Source organism: Musca domestica, unplaced genomic scaffold, assembly GCF_030504385.1.
Source record: "Musca domestica strain aabys unplaced genomic scaffold, Musca_domestica.polishedcontigs.V.1.1 1, whole genome shotgun sequence".
In the NCBI taxonomy this organism is placed as follows: Eukaryota; Metazoa; Arthropoda; class Insecta; order Diptera; family Muscidae; genus Musca; species Musca domestica.
The window spans coordinates 51,201,967-51,225,886 of NW_026712114.1; the positions used below are offsets into that span (position 1 = coordinate 51,201,967).

The window sequence follows — 23,920 nt, forward strand, 5'->3', positions numbered from 1 at the left end:
TTTAACTGGCTTAAGTCATCGGCTGGCTTCTTTGTGAAAGGATCGTAGGTTCAACAAGAATAAATTATGGACCGAAATCGAACTAAGACAACCTAAAATTCTTTTCCTTTCCTTTTCAATTTTCCTTTTAAATTTTCAAAGAAGCCAGCCGGTGACTTTTCTGTATTCTCACCTTAAGCTCGTCTATAAAGATTCTCTTGAGTCTATTAAATCTCTTTTCAGATTCACCTATTTTGGAGTCTTCGGATTCACTTTAGGTTCGCCTTTTTAGAATACCTCTGGAAGGAGTCTGTATAAACGATCTCTGGCGACAGGTTTTATAGAAAAGCTCTGTTGGGAGTTTTTTTATCTCAGAAAAGAGTTCTTTATAGACGAGTCTTGGAGGGTGTCTCTAAAGGCGATTTCCGGAGAGGGTCTTAAAAGAGGTTTGGGAGATAGTCTTTAAGGATTAGCTCTGAAGACATTCCTTTTAGACGATTAGATTAGCTGAAGAGACAGCTTTATAGGCAAGCTCTGGAGAGAGTATTCCATAGTCGCGCTCTGGGGAGAATCTATTTAGACGAGCTCTTTGGGCATGTCTTCTCTACAGAGGGGAACTCTGGAGCGCTCTGAAGGGAGTCTTTATAGACGAGTTCTGAGGTTATTTCTAATAGACGAGACTAGCTGACACATTTATAGAAAAGCTCTGAACGGAGTCTCTCTCTCTCTAGAGATCGTCTAAACAGATTCTCTCCAGTTACACGACTATGGAATTGTTTAGAGGAGCCATAGAGGGATTTTTGGTTTGGGGGTGGGCACGTCTTCCCTATAGACAAGATTCAGCGAGTGGACTGAAGCGAGTCTTTATGGACGAGATCTGAAGGGAGTTTTTATAGACGAGCTCTGGAAGGAGTTTTTTTTTTTTTTTTGAGGAGGGCGTGTCTATTGTGGAGGCGTCTTTTCTATAGACAAACTGCAGACGACTATTTCTCAATGGACTAACTGCCAGCGAGCGTGAAGGCACAACTTCTCTATACACGATCCGGAAGGCAGCTTATTTTCTATAGCTGAGCCTCAAGGCACACGTACTATAGACCAACTGCAGGGACCGTGTTCTCTATAGCTAACTGTAGGCGACGTTTTATTTTTTGTAGACGATCTGCCGGCGACGTTTTCTCTATGGATGAGCCGATGAGCCGTAGTACCCTAATCCATAGACGAGCTTAATGAGACGTTTTATACATAGAAGAGTAAAGGCACATCTTCTATATGGAAGAATTTTAGAAATGTCTCCTATCTAGAAAAACATCTTTTATATGGAAGAGTTGAAGGTAGATAGAGGTAGAGTTAAAGGACTACAATAGCAAGGTACATCTTCTATATAGAAGAACTGAATGTACATACTTATTTAATATAAAAGAGTACGTACATTCTTCTTTATAAAAGAGTATGATGAAACGTTTCTATATTTAAGGATTGAGGGTATCTTTTGTATATGAAGGTGCTGAAGGAACGTACTCTATACACGAGCTAATCGAAGGTTTGAAAGCTATTATTTATAAGAGGCTAAACCTTGTTCTTAAATACGATATATTCTGAAGCATGGAATGTGTAGAGAAAAAAGTTCCGTTTTTTTTTATTGACCGCTTTTTTATTGCTGAGTACCTTTAATTCCCGTGCCATCCATGGGAACATGGGGCATTTCCCTTGTTGCTGGTGATTTATTTTTTGCATACCATAGAAATAATTTTACTGGATATAACTTCTTTATTTGTATATTCTGAACATTTTCATTTTTTTTTTGTTTTGGTATTTCCTCACACCCGTTTCATCCCAATATACCCACCAAGTCCATTCACAATTGACTTCTGTGTGTTTGTCTGGCTGTGCATCAGCTGTATATTATGATGTATGTACAACATTTTGAACAGTGACCGCCGCAGCCGCAGGCAATCCTACATCATTTTTAATTTTAGACATTTTTATCTCTGTGTATCTCCTCAGCGTTTTCATTGTCCGTTTTTGTCGTCGTATTAATAATTGTTGCCGCGCTACTGCTGGTGCTGATTCTGCCGTTTTTTTTTGTTGTTTTTGATGTTCATTAGATTTGTTGTCGTTTTTGTTGACCACTTTACTAAGATGTTGGTGTGTTTTTTTTCCTCAGCACATCTTCTTTTCTGTGTGCACTTTCAATGTGAAAATATATATCTGAGCGTAAATGTATGTACGTACGTACATATGTCCCGATAATACCGCAAGGAAACACCAACGACAACAACAAGAAAAACAATACAAATAATTGTCAATTTCCAATGGTGTAGTTGGTGAATGGTGAAACACCCTACCAGCTTTTTTTCTATGGAAGTATACAGGGTGAGATGAAAAAACTGCAACCAACTTCAGACAGCTGTCAGTTCTAAGCCACTTGTCCGACAGCTGTTATTTTGGTTGGAATTTTTCTGAAAAAGTTATTCGTGACGGAATTCAGCGTGATAGTGTGATTTTTTATATTTGGCTGGAAAATCACATGTGGCTATCGTTATAGAACTCCAGCAATTAAATGTGAATAAATATTTTGTGTCTCGTACCATCGCTCGGTACGGTGATACTGGTAGCATAGCCTGACGTCAAGGAAGTGGACGGAAAAAAACAGCAACATCAGCAGAAATGGTTCGAAAATGTGATGAAGCGACTTAATCGAAATCCGCCACACAGTGGCCCAAGAATGGCTCGTGAGCTGAACATATCGCAATATTCCATTCGCCAAATATTAAAAAATGAGCTCGGGGTAAAACCATTGAAATTTCAAAAAGTGCAATGACTTACACCCCGCTACAGAAAGAAAATTGACTCAAAAGAGCTAAAGAGTTGCTTCGCTTGGCCGAAAGTGGTGAACTGTCGAATTTGGTTTTCTCCGATGAAAAAACATTCGTTGTCCAGCATTTTGTACACAAACAAAATGATCGTGTTTACTTGCCAAAGAGGTTAGCTGAAAATGTGCATCTTCGATTGGCCACCAGAAATCAAGCGCCGACCATGGTGATGGTGTGGGCCGCCATAACAGCCGATGGTCGCTCTCCGCTCGCATTAATCGACCGTGGCATCAGAATAAATGTCGAATATTATGGCGAAAATATTCTGGAGGGTATATTAAAGCCTTGGCCACGCAAATATTTTGGCCGCAGAACTTGGACATTCCAGCCAGCCACCCAAGAATGGTTACAAGATGAGGTTCGTCGCTTCATTTCCAACCACCCAAATCTCTAGATAGCAATCCGTTGGACTATTATGTCTGGAGTATTTTGGAAAGCGTCGATCACCTCAAGTAAGTGCTTCGCCGGGAATGGGCCAAAATACCGCAGAGCAACATTCGGGCAGCGTGTGACGGTTTCATTGGCCGTTTGAAGGCCATAATTCGTGTCAAAGGTGATCAATTCGAACAAATCTAAACTTATTCTAAAATTTGATGCTATTTCCGAAATATTTTGCTTTCATTCAATAAAATTTTAAAAAAAGTGTAAAAATTATGGCATTTGACTTTATTGCAGTTTTTTTATTTCATCCTATAGTCTTCTAATTTCTATAGAGTTACTATTTTCTATAGAAGACCAAATAGGAGTCCAAAGGGTCCCACATTTCTATACAAGACCAACGGAAGAAGGCCAGATGTTCTCCCATTTTTTTTATAAAAACCAAATGATCCTCCTCAGAATACCCAACTGTCTTCTGGAAGTTTATATTTCTTGACTTGAGATATTATGTGCTTCATTGTTGTAGAGTAGAACATAATCGTATCTGCCCAACTATATCCCTTATTACTTACATTTGTATTTGTTGTTGTTGTTTTTTATTTCAATTTTGCCAATTTCAAATTTCAATTTCTCTCGGCTTTGGGGTTTTTTGAATTTATTCAATTATAAGTCAACAATCATTCATCCCCCAATGGCATTCTCGTTATAAACTTATTTTTATTTACTTTTATTTGTAGTTGTTGCCATGTTCCCCTATTTAAGTATGTTCGCTGGGTTATTTTATGACCACATTTCTAATTCATCTCCCCCCATTAAAAATTAACATTCAATACAATCGGCATTTTCAAAGTGAGCAATAAATCTTAAACTACTTAGTTTGGTGGTTTGGCTATTTTGTAGCGGCTGAATGCTGGTGTCGCTGTATTCGTCGTGGTCATCTACAACTCTCCGCATATCCACACCTTCCTCGCTCGCCACCTCTTTTGTTGTTCTTTTTTTTTAATTGTTGAATTATATTTTTTTAATAAAAGTTATTTTGTTTTTGCGTGCTGTTATTCGATATAAATATTGAATATGAATTAGAAATGAAATTTATAGTTGGTTGGGGTGGGGTGAGAGGAGGTGAGAACTGGTGAATTCTGAAGAAATGAAGAAAGAAGAAGAAGAAGCATAGGATCCACACACACACATTTCCGAAACAATAGGAAAACAACAACGAAAAAAACCAACATTTTCGAGTCGAGTAAGCGAGGCACAAGCTCATCAAAAGTTTCAATTCGTATTCGAAGTTATTTTAAGAACGAACGACTGACTGGTCGTACTGGTTTTAAATTTCATAGAATTTTTTTTTTTATATTCTCACTGTCAATATTTTATTCTAATTTTAATTTTACAGTGGGGAGCAAAAGTGGGTTTAATATCAAAACTAACTTTAGGTGAAATTGTTCAATATAATTAGAATCGTTAAACTTTTTTTAAATTAGCATTCAAAAAAGATGGAATGTCCTAAAAAGTATGGAAATCCCTTGTAATATGCTTGGAAACATTTCATTTTATTTTGGCTAAATGGCTTATTTTTTAGTTTGGTTGCATTGTTACTCTCAGTAGTTTTTTTTTTTTTTTTGTAATTTATGTTCAAATTAAATTACATTTCCCTATCATTTAAAAAGCTGAACATTTTCAAAACACTTTGGCCACATTTAGTATTAAACCTTTTTCCCTCTGAAATCCCAGGCTATCATCATAAATCAGCTATTGGCTTGCTTTTTATTCGTTTTTCGTATTGTTTGTCGTTTATCGAGTACATCGAAAAAGAACATCAGAATGTGCATTGGATTAAAATACCTCAGCAGCAGCAGCACACTTTTGCAATGCATGAATGTATCAAATTGAGCTATCATGTTGACAACGATCACACGATGGCTACATGGCACAAATATTTTTTTTTTTTGGTTTGGTTTGGTTTGTCTGGGGACAGGTGAGTTGGAAGAAATGCAAATAAAAAACCAGTAAAGAAAGTCGGGCGGGGCCGATTTTACGATACCCTACACCACTTTGCTGATTTGGTTGAGCTTCACGCTATGATTGTAATTATAATTTAAAATTCAAAGGACTAAATATGCCGAAGCATTTGCATCTTTCAAATTCGGACTTGCATTGCCCATTTGGTGCAAAATTAATTTGGAATCAGATAAAGATATATATAGGAGCTATATCCAAATCTGAACCGATCTCGATGAAATTTGGCAAAGATATTTCTGAGCTGTATTTGATATATTTCCCTGAATATCGTTGTTACGGAGTGCATATTACGTCTGTGGGTAACAAATACAAGAAATCGGATGAACAATATATATGGGAGCTATAGCAATATCTGAACCGATCTTCACCAAATTTGACATACTAGCTTCTTGACTCAATTCGGTCGTAAGTGCCAAATTCCATCCCATTTGGACAAATATTAGACGTTTGGTGCACAAAAAAGGGTAAATCGGACGAAGTTATATATGGGAGCTATATCCAAATCTGAACCGATCTCGATAAAATTTAACAAAAGTATTTCTGAGCTGCATTTTATATATTTCCCCAAATATTGTTGTTAAAGAATGCATATTACGGCTGCGGAGGACAAAAATAACAAATCGGATGAACAATATATATGGGAGCTATAGCTATATCTGAACCGATTTCGATCGAATTTGGCACACATATTTTCAGGCCTAATTTGGGTGTATATGCAAAATTTCATACAATTCGGGCTGATATTACACGTTTGGTGCACAATAAAAGGCAAATCGGACGAAGATATATATGGGAGCTATATCTAAATTTTGACCGATTATCTCCAATTTCAATAGGGTTCGTCCTTGGGCCAAACGAAATATCTTTGCAAAATTTCATCTGGATCGGGCAATAAATGCGACCTGTACTTTGTTTACAAAAATACATGGACAGACGGACGGACAGACGGACGGACGGACGGACGGACATGCAAAAATCGACTCAGAATGTGATTCTATGCAGATCATCAAAAGGAACTATGGGTCTATCTCGTTTCCTTCTGCCTGTTACAAACAAATGCACAAAGACATAATACCCTGACCACCTTGTGGTGTAGGGTATAAAAACGTATCTATATCTCTTTCAAAAACGTCAATGTGTTTACGGCGTCTTGCAGGCGCCAATGACGATCATGTTGCTACTATGTGATTCCTTGAGCAATAAAAACAACAACATTTAAGGTAATCACAGTCGTCAAAAGGCCTGAATGTTTTTAGACACACTATGCCTAAAAATTCTTTTTCAAAAAATGGTAATTTCGAAAATATAAACATGGGCGTAGTCATCCTACATTTTGGGAGATTTTCTCAATAACAGATTCTTCCATATAAAAAGGAAGAGGAAATTGAAAAATGAAGATTGTCTTCTAGGTGAATAAATTGTTTGTCGTTAAAGAAGTCAGTTTTAATGTAACTTATTCTAGAGAATATCAAAACATCTATTTCCAAATGTCAAATGACACCTAATTAGTGCTAAATATCTCATATCCTCAAGAACTTAAAAAAAAACCAAAATTGCCACCGCCAACGTCGACCGGCGGCGACTACATTAATAGAACAACAATCAAAATTGGCCATAAAATTAAAAGCCACCTTCATTACCGTTGCGCGTTTTTGTTGTTTTTGTTTATTTTTTTTTTTCGTTTTTGGCAAATTTCAAATGTGATCATCGCGCCTTTGAAATCAACAACAACAATAACAGGAATACCGATCATTTTGGTCGTACTTATTGCTTCATAAAAATACACTCGTTTCAATTTAAAATGGTAATAATTTTGGCGCCACTAATACCACGACCAACAGCCACCACACAACAACGACAAATGCTGTTACGTAAAAGAAAACAACGACAATAACAACAAAAATTCAAAACAAGTGCAACACAGAAAAAATATTTATTATTTTTTTATTTAAAGAAGAACCTGAAAACAACAACAACTAAATTGGGTGAAAAGTATCCAAGTGATTGGTTAATGGGATTGTTTGATGTCGGGGCCTGATTGTGGAAGACACCTGGTTTTGTGGGATTTTTCTTTTTCATACCCTCCACCATAGTATGGAGGGTATATTAAGTTTGTCATTCCGTTTGTCACACCTCGAAATACGCATTTTAGACCCCACAAAGTATATATATTCTTGAACGGTTTAGTGATGTCCGTCTGTGGAAATCACTCTAGATTCCGAACGAAATGAAGTAGGTTGATAAAATTTTACTCAAATGTATATTATGTCTGCAGGACTTTTGGTATTGAAAATGCAGGTCCACGTCTTCGTATAGCCCCCATATAGCGGTACCTCCCGATATTCGGTATTTTGATGATTTTAGCGGCATTATTCACCAGAATTGTTTCAAATGTGGTATTTGAAGTTAGTAATGGATACTATAGTCTAGGACAGAAAATCATCTGTCCAGGTCTACGTCTTCGTATAGCCCCGATATAACAGTATTCCTGATATCCGGTAGTTTGATGATTTTAGCGACATTATTCTTCGGAATTGTTTCAAATTTGGTATTTGAAGTTCGTAATGGTAACTACGACAGAAAATTGTCTGGGCAGGTCCATGTCTTCGTATACCCCCCATATAACGGTATCTCCCGATATTCGGTATTTTGATGATTTTTGCGACATTATTTACCGGAATTGTTTCATATTTGGTATTTGAAGTTCGTAATGGATACTACAGCCTATGACAGGAGATTTTCTGTGCAGGTCCACGTATAGCCCTCTTATAACAGTACCTCCCGATATTCGGTATTTTGATGATTTTTGCGACATTATTCACCGGAATCGTTTCATATTTGGTATTTGACGATCGAAGTGGATACTACAGCCTATGTGCAGCTCCACGTTTTCGTATCACCCTCATATAACGGCACCTCCCGATATTCGGTATTTTGATAATTTTAACGACATTATTCACCGGAATTATTTCAAATTTGGTATTTGAAGTTCGTAATGGATACTACAGCCTATGACAGGAGATTTTCTGTGCAGGTCCACGTATAGCCCTCTTATAACAGTACCTCCCGATATTCGGTATTTTGATGATTTTTGCGACATTATTCACCGGAATCGTTTCATATTTGGTATTTGACGATCGAAGTGGATACTACAGCCTATGTGCAGCTCCACGTCTTCGTATCACCCTCATATAACGGGACCTCCCAATATTCGATATTTTGATCATTTTAGCGACATTATTCACCGGAATTGTTTCAAATTTGGTATTTGAAGTTCGAACAGCCTATGAGAGAAAATTGTCTGTACAGGTCCTCGTTTTGGTGTAGCCCCCATATAATAGTACCTCCCGATATTCGGTATTTTGATGATTTTAGCTACATTATTCACCGATTTTTGTTCAAGTTTTGTATTTGAATATTGTAATGGCTCATGACAAAAGTTTCCTATGGAGGTCCACGTCGTCGTATAGATCCTAATATAACGGCCACATTCGTTATTTTTAAGATTTTAACAGAATTTTTAACCGATTTTGTTTTTTTTTTTGAACATTGTCAAAATCGTTCCAAAGATCGCCCCGGCCGAACTTACAGCCTTTTTACTTGTTTTTTCTTCAATTAAACCCACAGTACCCGAAAAGTCCAATTGAAAACAATATTTCTAAATGGTTTGGCAAATTTTATTACCTACGGCTTGCAAATTGATTATTCATCAACAGTAAAGTGCCGACTTGAAATTATTGATGGTGGTCTGGTATTAATATTTGATAGCCTAAATTTAGAGTGGTACACCTCTACCTAATCTCAAAATATTACACTTATGTGAGATTTTATTGATTCGAAATTCAAAGAGATTATTAATAATCTGAATAATCAACTTGCTCCAAGACGGCAACAACAAGAAAAAAGAAATAAAAATATGAAATTCATAACCATAAAATCTAAAGATAATTATCTCATAAACGACATATTAAGCTAAGATTAAAAACCAATATGTTAATTTTTTAATTTGAAAAAAAAAGTTATTTCTATATTTATTTTTAAACATGACTAAATATAACTCAAATCTTTTTTGTTTCACTTTTTGCAGCCAGTCGCTGTTCACCGAACTGGTGCGAGGTGGCCTACTGGGAATTGGGTCAACGGGTCGGTGAACGTTATCCCGCCGAAACACCAACCATAAATATCTATTCCGAAAAACCCTACAGCAGTGCTAATGGTGATATAGAAGGTATGTGTCTGAAGGATTTAATTGAGAAGCGTACGACACCATCGCCAAGTGATGTACAAAATACGAGACAAAAAATAGGTTTAGGTGGGTCAGATATTGTTCGTTTGCAAGCAAATGATTTTATTGATGTTTTTCTTTTTTGTTGTTTTTTCGAATAGGTGTTACTCTAAGTCAGGAGACCGATGGCGTTTGGCTATATAACCGTGCAACTGTGCCAATATTTGTATACTCACCCACCTTGACGGATAGTTTGTCTCGTGTTTATCGCGTGGAACCCGGAGACTGTCTTAGAGCCTTCGATATATACAAGTAAGTAGACAGATATTAAGAAGATCTGAAAAGTATTTTTTTTTTCTAAAAAATAATTGTAGAAGGGATGAAAGATTTTCTGTCTATAAATTTCCTGTGAAAGGTCTTCTATCGATCTATCAAGTAGATCCAAAGTCTGTTCTATTTACAGAAGACTTATAGAAGTCATTCTAAGTAAAAGAAATATAGATTTTCTATCTGTCGGTGGAAGGTATATAAGAGGTTTTTTTCTCTTGCATATATTTTAATATATGTAAGACCTGTAGAATGTCATTTATCTCCAGAAGTCCTATTGAAGACCATTTCGTATAAAAGGCCAAATGTTCTTCTTATATAAAAACCAGTAAAGAAAGTCCTAAAGTCGGGCGGGGCCTATTTTATGATACCCTACACCACTTTGCTAATTTAGTTGAGCTCCACTTAATAATTAAAAGTTTTTATGGGAGAATTCAATCATACACGCTATGATTATAATTATAATTCAAAATTCAAAGGACTAAATATGCCGAAGCATTTGTATCTTTTAAATTGGGAATTGTATTGCCCATTTGGTGCGAAATTAATTTGAAATCGGATAAAAATATATATGGGAACTATATCCAAATCTGAACCGATCTCGATAAAATTTGGCAAAGATATTTCTGAGCTGTATTTGATATATTTCCCTGAATATCGTTGTTACGGAGTGCATATTACGGCTGTGGGTAACAAATACAATAAATCGGATGAACAATATATATGGGAGCTATAACTATATCTGAACCGAACTTCACCAAATTTGGAATACTACCTTCTAGACTAAATTCGGTCGTATGTGCCAAATTCCATCCCATTTGGACAAATATTAGACGTTTGGTGCACAATAAATGGTAAATCGGACGAAGTTATATAGGGGAGCTATATCCAAATCTGAACCGATCTCGATAAAATTTAGCAAATGTATTTCTGAGCTGCATTTGATATATTTCCCCAAATATTGTTGTTACAGAGTGCATATTACGGCTGCGGAGGACAAAAATAACAAATCGGATGAACAATATATATGGGAGCTATAGCTATATCTGAACCGATTTCGATAGAATTTGGCATATTTATTTTCAGGCCTAATTTGGTTGTATGTGCAAAATTCCATACTATTCGGGCTGATATTACACGTTTGGTGCACAATAAAAGGCAAATCGGACGAAGATATATATGGGAGCTATATCTAAATTTTTACCGATTATCTCAATAGGGTTCGTCCTTGGGCCAAACAAATGTTGTTTGCAAAATTTCATCTCAATCGGATAATAAATGCGACCTGCATTTTGTTCACAAGAATACATGGACAGACGGACGGACGGACGGACAGACGGACTGACATGCATAAATCAACTCAGAAAGTGATTCTATGCAGATCATCAAAAGGAACTATGGGTCTATCTCGTTTCCTTTTGCCTGTTACAAACATATGCACAAAAACATATTACCCTGACCACCTTGTATAAAAAATCGAATATGGTCTTATCATAGAAGGTCCATAAAGGAATCCTTTCTTCCTTCTGTACTTTCAGATAAAAGAATTATGGATAGAATATAAATTTTCTACAGGCAGACGTCCTTTAGGTTTTTATGTCGATCATATTCTAGGCATTTATAAAGCACCCCATTCTGAGCGTTTATAATTGTGGGTCTCAAAATTCCCTTGTACGCTTTTAAATTTCTTCCACTCGGGTGTCTTATAGTAGACTTTTATAAAGACCTAAGTGTCTATAAGGGCTCCTTATGGACGTCGAAAACAACTCATTTCTGGGTGTCTATAAATACATATTTCTAATAATTTATAAAACGTTTTTTTGGGAGCCTATAAAGGTCCTCTTCAGAAACCCCCTTCCGTGCGTTAATAAAGTCCTGATCTGGGAGTCTACAAACAATCCCTTTGTGGCGTCAGTAATGACATCGTTTTGGTTGTTTTCAATTACCTATTCTTGGTTTCTAAGGATATATACATAGACCTTCAAAAATTGTTCAATCTATGGAAGACTTATAGAAACTCTTGCGTCGATATATCCATTGGTGGCCATCTGTCCCTTCACAAGTTATTTTCTCTATAGAAGACCTATGATAAGCTCTTTGTCTAAAGAAGACATATAAAACTAATTCTGTCTCTAGAAGACACACATAAGATGTGCTATATATAAAAGTGTTCTACAATGTCTTAAATGGTCAGAAGACCTACAGAGAGCCATATAAAATTTTTCTATCGAATATCTATATCTATGATGAAGTCCTACAATGAGTCTTCTATATACAGACTTCTAGAAAATCTTTCATCTATAGAGGATTTATTCTAGACCAAAAGAATGTCTACTATTTTTACAAGCCATATAATATGTTCTAGCTATAGGTGACCCATAGAACGTCTTCTATTTTCGTAAAACCCAAAAAAACTCCTGTAGGATGTCTCCGGTCTATAAAAGGTCTATAAATGGCCGTAGAAGAGCTACAGAGAATATTTAATCTTTAGAAGACTTTCCGATGGTGGAAGACCTCTAAAAGATCTGCTATATATATGAAACCTTCTATATACAAAGTCCTCTATATATAGAAATCTTATGTATATGTATGTATATTCCATCTATTGATGATACTTAGAGGTTCCTCCCTTATTGCTCTTATTTTAACCTATAGAATATATTCTATGTTTAGATCTTAAAAAGGTTTTCTATGTATGTGTGACCTTCATATAGTAGACCCATTGAAAGTATTCCATTTATAGAAGCTCTATAAAAGGTCTTTTAAATATAGCAGTCTTATTAGATCTTTGTTCTATCTATGTAAGTCCTTTATGAGATATTATATCTCTCGAAGAGCTTTATTTAATAATCTCCCATATATAGAAAGTCTATCCATAAGGGTCCTCTGGAGTGTCTTCTCTCTAGAGAAAACTCAAAAAGTCTTTCAATTGCTATTGGCCGACCGATGGATGACATTTTATCTCCAATCTATCCAGATAGGTCCTATGGCGGTTTTCTGTTCATATAGGACCCAAAAGAAAGTTTTTCATTTTCATAGACCTAATGATATATTATAGATATAGGGGACCTGTAGAAGTTGTTTTATCTATAGATGGTCTACAGAACACCTTTCATCTCTCATAGAATTTAAGGACATCTTTCATCTATATCTGGTCTATAAAATTTCCTCTCTATTCCTCTTTGTTAATAAACTCTTTTTCCTCCATTTTTTAATTTCAGGGCCCACACTCTCGTCTATTCCGATCAATTTCCAGGCGTTCAAACCGGACCCATTGATAAATTTAGCATGCGCATTAGTTTCGGCAAAGGTTGGGGTTTTTCCTATAAACGGCCGGATATAACGCGATGTCCATGCTGGTTGGAGGTACTCTTTCGGCCACAACGGTGACAACAATTCGTCGCATCAATGATAAATGGTAATGAAATTCTTGTTAAAATGCAACGGCAACAAAAGCCATTGGACTCGTCTACGGCAATGTTGATGAAAGTGGCAGCTCCACCAATGTCGGAATCCAAAAGCGGCGATCGACAACGGATGCAAATGTCTGCCGCCAGAATGAAAGCAAATATTGGCAACAATGATAAAAACTTGAACTGCAAGAACAATAAAAACATGAAATGGTCATGTCCTTTTAATGGCCACGGGCATTCCTTATCCAGCAACTACTCTTCGTCGTTGGCGTCCACCCCCTCCAACTCCTCCAGCACCACTTGTGCATCATGCAGCTGTCGGCTGATGATGACCCTAGTCAGACTGATCAAAAGTTTACTCAACCATAGTCTGGTGGCAAAGTAAAATCTTGGCCATGAAACACAACGTTTTTTTTTTTAATCAGACTCCTTTGATTTGTGTTTCTCGGAGTGGGAACAACAATAACAGCAAAGTCAAACAGCAACAACAACATCAACTACTTTAACCACAAAAAAGTATATAATCAAGTACGAAGCGACATGAAATCTTAGTGAACTTATTAATAACAACAACAACAAATTGAAACAAAAATAACTCAAGGACTGCAAAAATAAATATTCTATATTGTAAATTTAAATGGAAACAAAATAATATTAAATGACCTAAATATATATTATTTTTTGTAATACAACAACAACTACTATAAACAAAACGGAAGAAACATAAATACAGCTAGGCAGACATATATGATTGATACAATAATTAAAGAATACGAATTGTACGAATTGTATATATGAAATAAATATCAACATCTTCAATATATGTCTGATTTAACAGCAGATTTTTTTCTGCCATTTAAAAACAAAAAAATAAATAAAAAAAAAAACGGTCAAACTGTTGCAAACTGGAAATCCTGTGATCCGCTTAAAATTAAAATATGGAAATTAAAAAAAAAAATAATAATATATTTTCAAAATTATATGTAAACTAATTCATTAAATGTAAATTAATGAAAAGAAAAGAGAAAAAGAGAGAAACACAAACTTTAGAAATTCCCCTGAAAAGAAAGAGAGTTTTTGAATCTGTCCTGCGTGAATGTAAAAGAAAATAATGTTTATATCTGAATTATATTTTACATACGAATACGTTTTTAATCATGGCACAATAAGAAGGTAAAGCAATTCGTAAACCTATCTTCGTAAATTTCTCCAACATTTACATTTTTTTTTGTATTATTTATTTTTATTTTAAACATTCAAAGAAAGAAATTGTCAATGGTAGAATTGTTCAACTTTGAAATTTCGCACGTCCGACGTATTTGGGTAACTTACATATAACTAACTACATGTGTTTTACTTGTGTGGTGAAAAACTTCGACTGAATTTTAGGTAACACTTTTATAAGTTCTGCAGTTGAAAATTATTTTATTTCAAATTTCCCATGGTAGGTAACCTTATTTCAAATAAATATATTCAGCTCTGCAATTTCTGTAATTTACCTTGTCAAATGATTATGATTATACATTTTGACAATGAGATACTGTTACCTTCTTTATTCTACAATGCTAATTTTCATGAAACAAGAATTGAGCCTGTGTAGTGTAATTCTCTAACTAACGATATTTATCGAAAAAAACAATTTTTAATTTTTGTATAATTTTGGTAATAACGAAATTCGCCGGTAATTAAACGATCAAAATAAAGTAGTCGCTTAGCCCTACTAATAGGAGGCAATTTCTTAACTTTTATTTCACTTTTTATATAAACATTTTGCTTTCGAAAATTATTGAATTTTTTCGGTATTGGCAAAAATAGTTGGAGATTCCCACTACAGGTCTGTTTTATGGATTTCCTTCAAATTTATGATTTAAATAAAATAGAAACTTTTCACATTAAGTTTTCTCGGTTTTAACAACTGGCCGTATGTATTTAAATTACATTGCAACTTTCATAAAATATCCTTAAGAACAGATTCTAAAACTCTTTTCGTTTTTTTTATGGTCTAAACAGGCGTATTGATAATATCCTTTTAAAACAATATTATTTAGACTGCACTTGAATATCTGCAAAGCTTTACACAATTAGATTATAACATTTTATATTAGAAAACCAAATTCCAATTAGAAAAATAAGAATATTTGAGTGTTCTGTAGGGATAAATGACGTTTTGTGTTGAGTAAAAAAACGACAACGACAAAAGTGTTTGTGACAATTCTGCTGGACAGAATAACAATACTGAGAAAAGAAATACATTTTTAAGTTATTACAATATTTGGGTTTTAAATAAAATATATTTTCAATTTAATAATAAATATTTTACATATGATTCAATATTGATCAATACCCCATAATAATAATAATATTTTCAATACCCCATGAAAAATATTGAAATATTGAAAATCTCTAATAGTTGTCATGATAGAATTAACAGAGTAATATAATGTATTTTTTTTTTTTTTTTTCAAATTATACATTTTACAATATAGCATTCATAAATCCATTGTTTGTACACAATTTTTTTTTGCACAAATTTTTTTTGTACATACAAAGTTTACCAGTGGGCAGGTTAATTTCGCCATATCGGTCCACGTTTTCGTATAGCCCCCATATAACAGTACCCCCCGATATTCGGTATTTTTATGATTTTAGCGACATTATTTGCCGGAATTATTTCGAATTCCATATTTGAAGTTCGTAATGGGTGCTACAGCCTATGACAAAAATGTTTGTATGTAGGTCCAAGTCTTCGTATAGCCCTCATATAACGGTACCTCCAGATATTTCGTATTTTAATGATTTCAGCAACATTATTCACCGGAATCATTTCAAATTTCGTACAGGAAGATCCTAATGAGTACTACAACCTATAGCAAAAAATGGGTATTAAAAGTTCGGCCCGGCGGAACTTAGTTGCTTGTTTTCTCTTCGGCCTTCTCTACAAAATCCAGCACCTTCTAAGAACTCACTTTCAATTTGGGACAAAACGAAAATTCAGAATACTTTTTTTAAATAAAGTCACAATTTCATTTCACCTTACACTTTTGATTTCAAAATATCTATTTTTTACAAAATTGATAATTTTGTTATTTTTTATTTAAAATGTTTATATTTTCTTTCAAAATTGTAACAAAACTCACTTGCATTTCGATTTGAGATGAAATGCAAATATGAGATTCATATAAATAAAATCTAAAAGGACATTTTAACTGGTTTCGGCTTTATAGCCATTATGACAATGTTCTTCTTTTGTAATTTTAATTTTATCTTTGAAATATTCTGAATTTTCTATGTGCTTTCCCAAAAGTGGATTTTGTTACTAGGATACCGTGAATTTTGTTACTAGGATTTGCAAAGATCAATTATTTTTATCGTTTTAGTTATAAAAGAAAAATTATACCAAGAAAATATAATTAATTTTAAATGTTCATAAAAGAGAATCCAAACGCTGAGACAATATTAAAAAATTTTAAATGCGGTTTTTTCTCAGTGGTTTAGAAATTGGTCGATACCGCTTTATTAGGTGATGGCAAAAGCCGAATATTTATAGATTAAATTCTGTATCCACTGACAACCTAAATTGCCAAATAAAGCCAATTCCTTTGGGAGTTATGTTTGAAATCTTCAAATGTCCGAAATTTGGATTTAGTTTTCGAAAAAGAAGTAATTCGATTTTTTAACATTGTTCAAAAACCAAAGCCTTAAATATGTATTTAAACAAAATTAAATAAAACTCAGCATATTACTTAGCAAAACGTCATTTATTAACACTCATTTGTTTTTATTTTAATTTCAATCCTTTCAACCCAAAAAAAAGTTTTCTCTTTTAAAATGAAAATAATGATTTAAAAATAATCTGATATTATGTAAATAAATTTGTTTAAATCAGCAAATAATTATATATTATTTTGTTATTAATTTATTGAAAAAAAAAACACCCAACAAATTAGGTTAACCAAACAACAAGAAACCTAAAAACCCGCCATCCAAAATAGTATATAAAACAACAACAACTTAGGATATTTAAAAAAAAATAAATTAAATTTAAGAACAATTTCAAAACACGTAAACACTTTCCAACAGTTATTGACAAGCAGAAGAAAATTGCATGTAAACAAAAGTATTTGATTTCTTCATCTTTATTTTTTTTTCATTCTTTGTTTCCATCCGTCGTTTTGATTTAATCCAATGAAATCAAAATCGTTCGAAAAAAAAAAACGAAATTCCAAATTTGTATTTTATTTGTATAGTTTATTTAATGCGATAAAATAAAATAAATAATTATATAATAAAATAAAAATTTAAAACATAAATAAAGGTAAAAATCTTATGTTCGAATGTAATATAAATGTATGCTATATTGTTAAGTTTTAAGAAATTTTGTACAATAAAAACAAACAAACACTGAAAAGAGAATTTGAAATGAAATATGAAAAGTGGAAAAAACATATTTAATACACAAAAGAACAGCGTGTTTTAATGGGGGGAAGATATTCGGAAGGGTGGGAATTCATGGATGGTTCTATTACTTTTTAAAAGGTTAAACGGTAGAGATGAATCGGAGTCATACATATCGGAGATAATTGTGATCAGACAAATAACTTCAAAATAAAAAAGGACATTTTTTGGACCCAAGTCCGTTCAACATATCAGCAAAACATCCGACTGCAAGAATCGCCCTGAAAGATGTAGGAGATTATTTTGACAAATTAGAAAACAAAAAATTTGGTTTAATCTTAAAGTATGATGAATCTTATTCGATGTATAAGTAGCACTCCCCAGCCACTGCGATTAGTGAAAAGAAGCAACACTGTCCTCAATCCGCTAGCCACCATCAATAATGAAAGTACTTTGTAAATTATGAAAGTAGAGCTCGAATTATAAAACAAATGTATCGGCGTTCCCGATTTAATATTTCTTATCAAATTTCGGTATGAAACGCCAATAAAAGACATGTCCATTAGCAATATATATATCATATATGTATATATATTTATATATATATACAGGGTGAGATGAAAAAACTGCTACCAATTTCAGACTGCTGTCATTTCTAAGCCACTCGTCCGACAGCTGTTAAAATTATTCCAGTGATAGCTCATTATATTGTTTACAAGCATACAAAAGCGTTTTGGTGAGAATTCTCCAGAAAAAAAAGTTATTCGTGATGGAATTCAAGCGTGTGATAAGTGTGATTTCTTTATATTTGGATGGAAAACCACAAGTGTCGGTCGTTAGAGCACTCCAGCATTTAAATGTAAATAAATCTTTTGTGTCACGTACCATCGCTCGATACCGTGATACTGGTAGCGTAGGCCGACGTCAAGGAAATCGACGGAAGAAAAGAGCAACATCAGCAGAAATAGTTCGAAAAGTAAAGTTACGACATTTTTTCTTTCATTCAATGAAATTTAAACAAAAAATGTAAAAATTATGGCGTTTGACTTTGTTGCAATTTTTTTTATCTCAATATTGTTTTTTCCTTTTGGTTTTTAAATCAATAACCTCTTTTCTCTTATTATCTTTTATAACTGGACAATTTTGTAGACATGACATTGGGATTTCAAAATTAAAACAATCATGATGAGGTAAAAAACGAGTAAAAAAGCGGCTAAGTTGGGCCAGGCCGAACTTTTGGAAAAAACTTGAAAAATAGCAAAAAACTTCCGGAAACTACCACATAAATGAAAACTGTTAAACGGAGACTATACGAATACATGGACCTGATTACGAATTTTTTATCATAGGCTGTAGTACCCATTACGAACTTCAAATACCAAATTTGAAACAATTCCCGTGAATAATGTCGCTTCAATCACCAAAATACCGAAAATAGGGACGTACCGTTATACGAAGACGTGGACTTGCATAGGCAATTTTCTGTCTTAGACTGCAGCATCCATGACGTACTTCAAATACCAAATTTGAAACAATTCCCGTGAATAATGTCGCTAAAATCATCAAAATACCGAATATCGGGAGATACCGTTATATGGGGGCTATACGATCAAGTGGATCTGAACAGACAATTTTCTGTCTTAGGCTGTAGTATCGATTTCGAACTTCAAATACCAAATTTGAAACAATTCCGGTGAATAATGTCGCTAAAATCATCAAAATACCGAATATCGGGAGATACCGTTATATGGGGGCTATACGAAGAAGTGAATCTGAACAGACAATTTTCTGTCTTAGGCTGTAGTATCCTTTTCGAACTTCAAATACCAAATTTGAAACAATTCCGGTTAATAATGTCACTAAAATCATCAAAGTACCGAATATCAGGAGGTACCGTTGTATGGGCGCTAAACCAACACGTTGACCTACAAGACCCATTTTCAATACCAAAAGTCCTGCAGACATAATATACATTTGAGTAAAATTTTATCAACCTTCTTCATTTCGCCCGGAAGCTAGAGTGATTTCCACACACGTACAGATGTATAGACGGACGGACATTGATAAATCGACATAGATTTTTATGCTGATCAAGAACATATATACTTTGTGGAGTCTAAAATGTATATTTCGAGGTTTTACAAACGGAACGACAAACTTAATATATTCTTCATACTATGGTGGAGGCATGGCACAATAAGGAGCCCTGAGAACCTGCCCGCTTCCTGTCAGAATTATTTATAATTATAGGCAACAAGTTGTTTTCATTTATTTGATTTTTTTTTTCATTTTTAAAATGGGTCAAATAGCGCGAAAGATGAATGAAATGCCTAGATGTTCTCTCAAAAATATGATCCTGAGTATTCAATATTTCAATTCCATGCAAATCTGGTTAATATCATTAATGCGCGCCCCCAATTTAAGTTTCTTCCGATCATGGATTTTGAAAATATTTTGTTTTTGTTTTTCAAAACAACAAATACATACACAAAATTGGCAGAAGTCGAGCACTCTTAGAAGAAAATTGTAATCAGCTGGTAGCTCTACCTATAAACAAGTTAATGAGTATCAGTCCGTTTTGGCGACAGATGAATACCCTCAGTCAATGTCTGTTTGTTTACATGTACAATGCTGGTACAAATATTGTCATGTGCAAAATTTAAAGAAAATCGAACACTTATTTACAATTCCATAGGAATGATTGTTAGGCAACAAATTATCTAATTACACTTCCAAATAAAACATCAATAATTGTAGATCTTAGTATTAATGAATTATTTTTTATTTAAAACTTTCAAAATCATATTCAATTTTCTTTATTTTTTTAAATATTTTCTGCAGTGATATTAAGATTTCCAAGTGATTCCGTTTACATAATTAATTCCTGTTTTATACAAATTGCTATCAAGATTGGTTTGGTTTATTGGGTTGATCGATCATTATAAAGATTCAGTTTTTTTGAGTTGTTTTTTTTAACGTATATTGAAATTGTACGAGTATATTTTTGTTAATTTTTTGTTGTTGTTACGTGAAAATAAAATTTAATCTAAAGTATTGTTTTCTTTTGCGGATTAGAATAAAGTAAATTTTAGCTATACAAAAATTTGCTTAATTGAAAACACTGTTAATGAATAAGCACAAATAAATTATAGAAGAAGAAATTTTGAAAACAAAATAAATAGAAAAAAAAAACAACAAAATAGTTTTCGTGTAAGAAATTTACAAATCATAGTTTTTGTTTGCGTTTGTGAAAATGTTTTCATATAAATATTTTTATTTATTGCTAAAATTATTTTTTGTATGATTTTTTGTTTGTTTTTTTTTAAGAACTAAGCTTAACTAAGTGCGCAGCAGTATTTTTGCAAAAATTTATACCTTCATACACACATGCAGAGTTTCAGCAGATTAAGTGAACATTTAAAAAGAAAAAAAAATGTTAGCGAAAAACAAAAACACAAAGTTTAGATAATTTCGTGTAAATATATATGTGTTGTTTATATACTTAATGTGATCTATATTTAGGTTACGCATACAAATAATATAATAATATTTAGACTGGTATAAAATCTGTTATTTATTTGTATTTTTTTGTTTCGTTTTTTTTTATTATTTTTTGTATTATTATGAGCAGTTGGGATTTTTTAAACAAATATTCATCCATTTACTGCAATGATCCATTTATATCATTTTATTGTTAGTTTTTTTATTAAAATAAAAAAATTTAACACAAATTGTTAAATTAAAATAACATGTTTTATTTTTATATGTTTTTTTTGCCTCCGGCATTTATAGTTGACTATTTGTTACAATCATTGTTGACAATTTTCAAATCTAATTTAAATTGAATTTTTAAAGCAATAAAATAAAAACCTAAATTTAGAAACATTAAAAAACAGAAAAAAATTGAATATTTTACTTTTGGTATATTCATAATCAAACAAAATATTGGGATTTTAATTAAAAAAGGAACTCTATAGCAGAATCTAAAAAAATACGTGCTGAGTTAAATTTTGGATATCGATAGTAACACATATTCTTTCTTTTACACAATATAATTAAAATATTTTTTATATAGATTTGAAATATTTAGGGGTATATGTTCCGAATAGTATCGTTTTGCAGATCGGATTTGTGTATAAGCTGGCATTTAGCCTACATAAAATAAATATTAATATGAGTTCCGCAACTTACTGAAAACTGTACATTGTGTCATTCAACATTTGACAGAAACTTAATTATTACAAAGTATTGATTTATAATGAGCTGACCATTTTCTATAAACTTTATCTTAAAATGCTTAGGTTACATTTACCAAACTTTTACGGCAAACAAATATGCGATTAGGTAGTCAACCACATATTGCAATTAGGGGTTTGAAAGGATACGGGAAAATATCGTAAAAACGTTTTAGAAACTCTTTGAATTTAATTCAAAATCTCAAACTATTTTTCATTTGCTCTGTAGTTAACCCAACCCATGTGTCATATATCATAGGAAAACAAGAGAAGCCTATATAGGATTACCTTTTTGCTTACTTTCAGACATTACTTCACCGTAATTGGGAACTTCCGAAAAAAATAAATAAATAAAATGAAAAATAAACCCAAATATTGTATTACACATAAATCAAATGGATGGCTAACAAGACATTTAAAATAACTGAAATCAAGAGGTACCTTTTTGGTGGAGACTAAACCAAAACCTGGACTGTAATAGATTGTAATTTGTAAACAAGGGAAGCCTATATAGGATTATCTTTTTGTATGACTATGCTTGTTATTTTTTTGTATAAGCTGTCCTGCTACAAATGATAATAAACTTTCTCATGCTCGTATATTTTCTTCGAGACTTTTCAGACATTTCTTCACAATAATTGGGAATTTCAGAGAAAAATAAATAAATAAAATGAAAAATAAACCCAAATATTTAATTAAATAAATAAATCAAATGGATGGCTAAGAAGACATTTAAAATAACTGAAATCAAGCGATACCTTTTTGGTGGAAACTAAACCAAAATTGTAATTTGTAAAAAAATAAGTAAAATAAAAATTAATATGAGGAGTATAGGTAATTTTTGTTTGGAATTAAAAATTTCATCAAATCTCTTTAATGACATTTTTATTTAAAATCTCAAAACATTGTTGTATCTACTTTGTAAGAGTCCTACTTTAGTGAGACATAAGAACCAAGGAAAGGAGGGAGCTTTTTGCGGGATTGTTTGTTTGTGGTCAAGTTCTAGATTATTGTCCAGTTAAAAAACATAATTATTATTCTCATTCTCGTATATATTTTTCGGGATCTTGCTGACGTAACTTCACTCTAGTTCGGAACTTTTCCAAACTACACTAAAACCGATGAAGTCTTTAAAAACTAAAATCTTTAAAACAACCTAAACCAAGTGGTACCTTTTCAAAGTAGATGCCACCAAACGTGGAATTCTATGGACAATATTTTTGCAGGAAAATTTGCCTTCACTCCGCAAAACAAAATAATTAATAAAAACGATTGGTATTTGTAATTTTTTGCTGGGAACTAAGAAATTTTGGAGCAATATTACTAATTATCAAAACAATCAATTTAGGATTTTTACAAATGTGGTGCGAAATATTAAGGACCCTTTGTCTTCGTAAAGAAATAGTGCAAAAGTTAAATTTTCCCCTACTTCAGTCATTTTAATTTCCTAATGAACTTAAAAAAATTGAGAAGTCAATATTCTTTCTTTAAAAAATATAGAAAATTTTGCGTCCTTAAAATGTAATTCTGACGTATTATTCATTTTTTCAATTTTTGATTTTAAAAATGGAAATATATCAGCGCATAAAGCCTTTAATTTCGTAACGTTTTAGTTATGATTGGACCTTACGTCTCTGATTTGTATCCGACGTTAATGACACTTAACATCAAGATTTTGAATAAAATACAGGGTGAGATGAAAAAAACTGCAACCAAATTCAGACTGTTGTCATTTCTAAGCCATTTGTCCGACAGCTATTAAAATTATTCCAGTGACAGCTCGTTATATTATTTACAAGCGAACAAAAGCATTTTGGTGAGAATTTTCCAGAAAAAAACTTATTCGTGATTGAATTCAAGCGTGATAGTGTGATTTCTTTATATTTGGCTAGAAAACCACAAGTGGCTATCGTTAGAGCACTCCAGCATTTAAATGTGAATAAATCTTTTGTGTCTCGTACCATCGCTCGTTACCGTGATACTGGTAGCGTAGCCCGACGTTAAGGAAGTGAACGGTAAAAAACAGCAACATCAGCAGAAGTAAAGATGCGACTTGATCGAAACCCTCGTCGC

At 33.0% G+C, this 23,920-nt stretch overlaps 1 protein-coding gene across 1 annotated transcript in view; it reads left to right on the top strand.

Annotated features, from left to right (window-relative positions):
• The window catches only part of LOC101898538 (mothers against decapentaplegic homolog 6), a 99,826-nt gene extending 82,122 nt beyond the window's left edge, over nucleotides 1-17,704 (top strand). Inside the window, exons 5-7 of the mRNA XM_005181972.4 lie at nucleotides 9,340-9,564; nucleotides 9,639-9,789; nucleotides 13,026-17,704. Of these exons, the coding sequence (XP_005182029.2) occupies nucleotides 9,340-9,564; nucleotides 9,639-9,789; nucleotides 13,026-13,194 (545 nt within the window). The 3' untranslated portion in view covers nucleotides 13,195-17,704. The remainder of the gene's footprint in view (nucleotides 1-9,339; nucleotides 9,565-9,638; nucleotides 9,790-13,025) is intronic.
• Nucleotides 17,705-23,920: the final 6,216 nt, after the last annotated feature.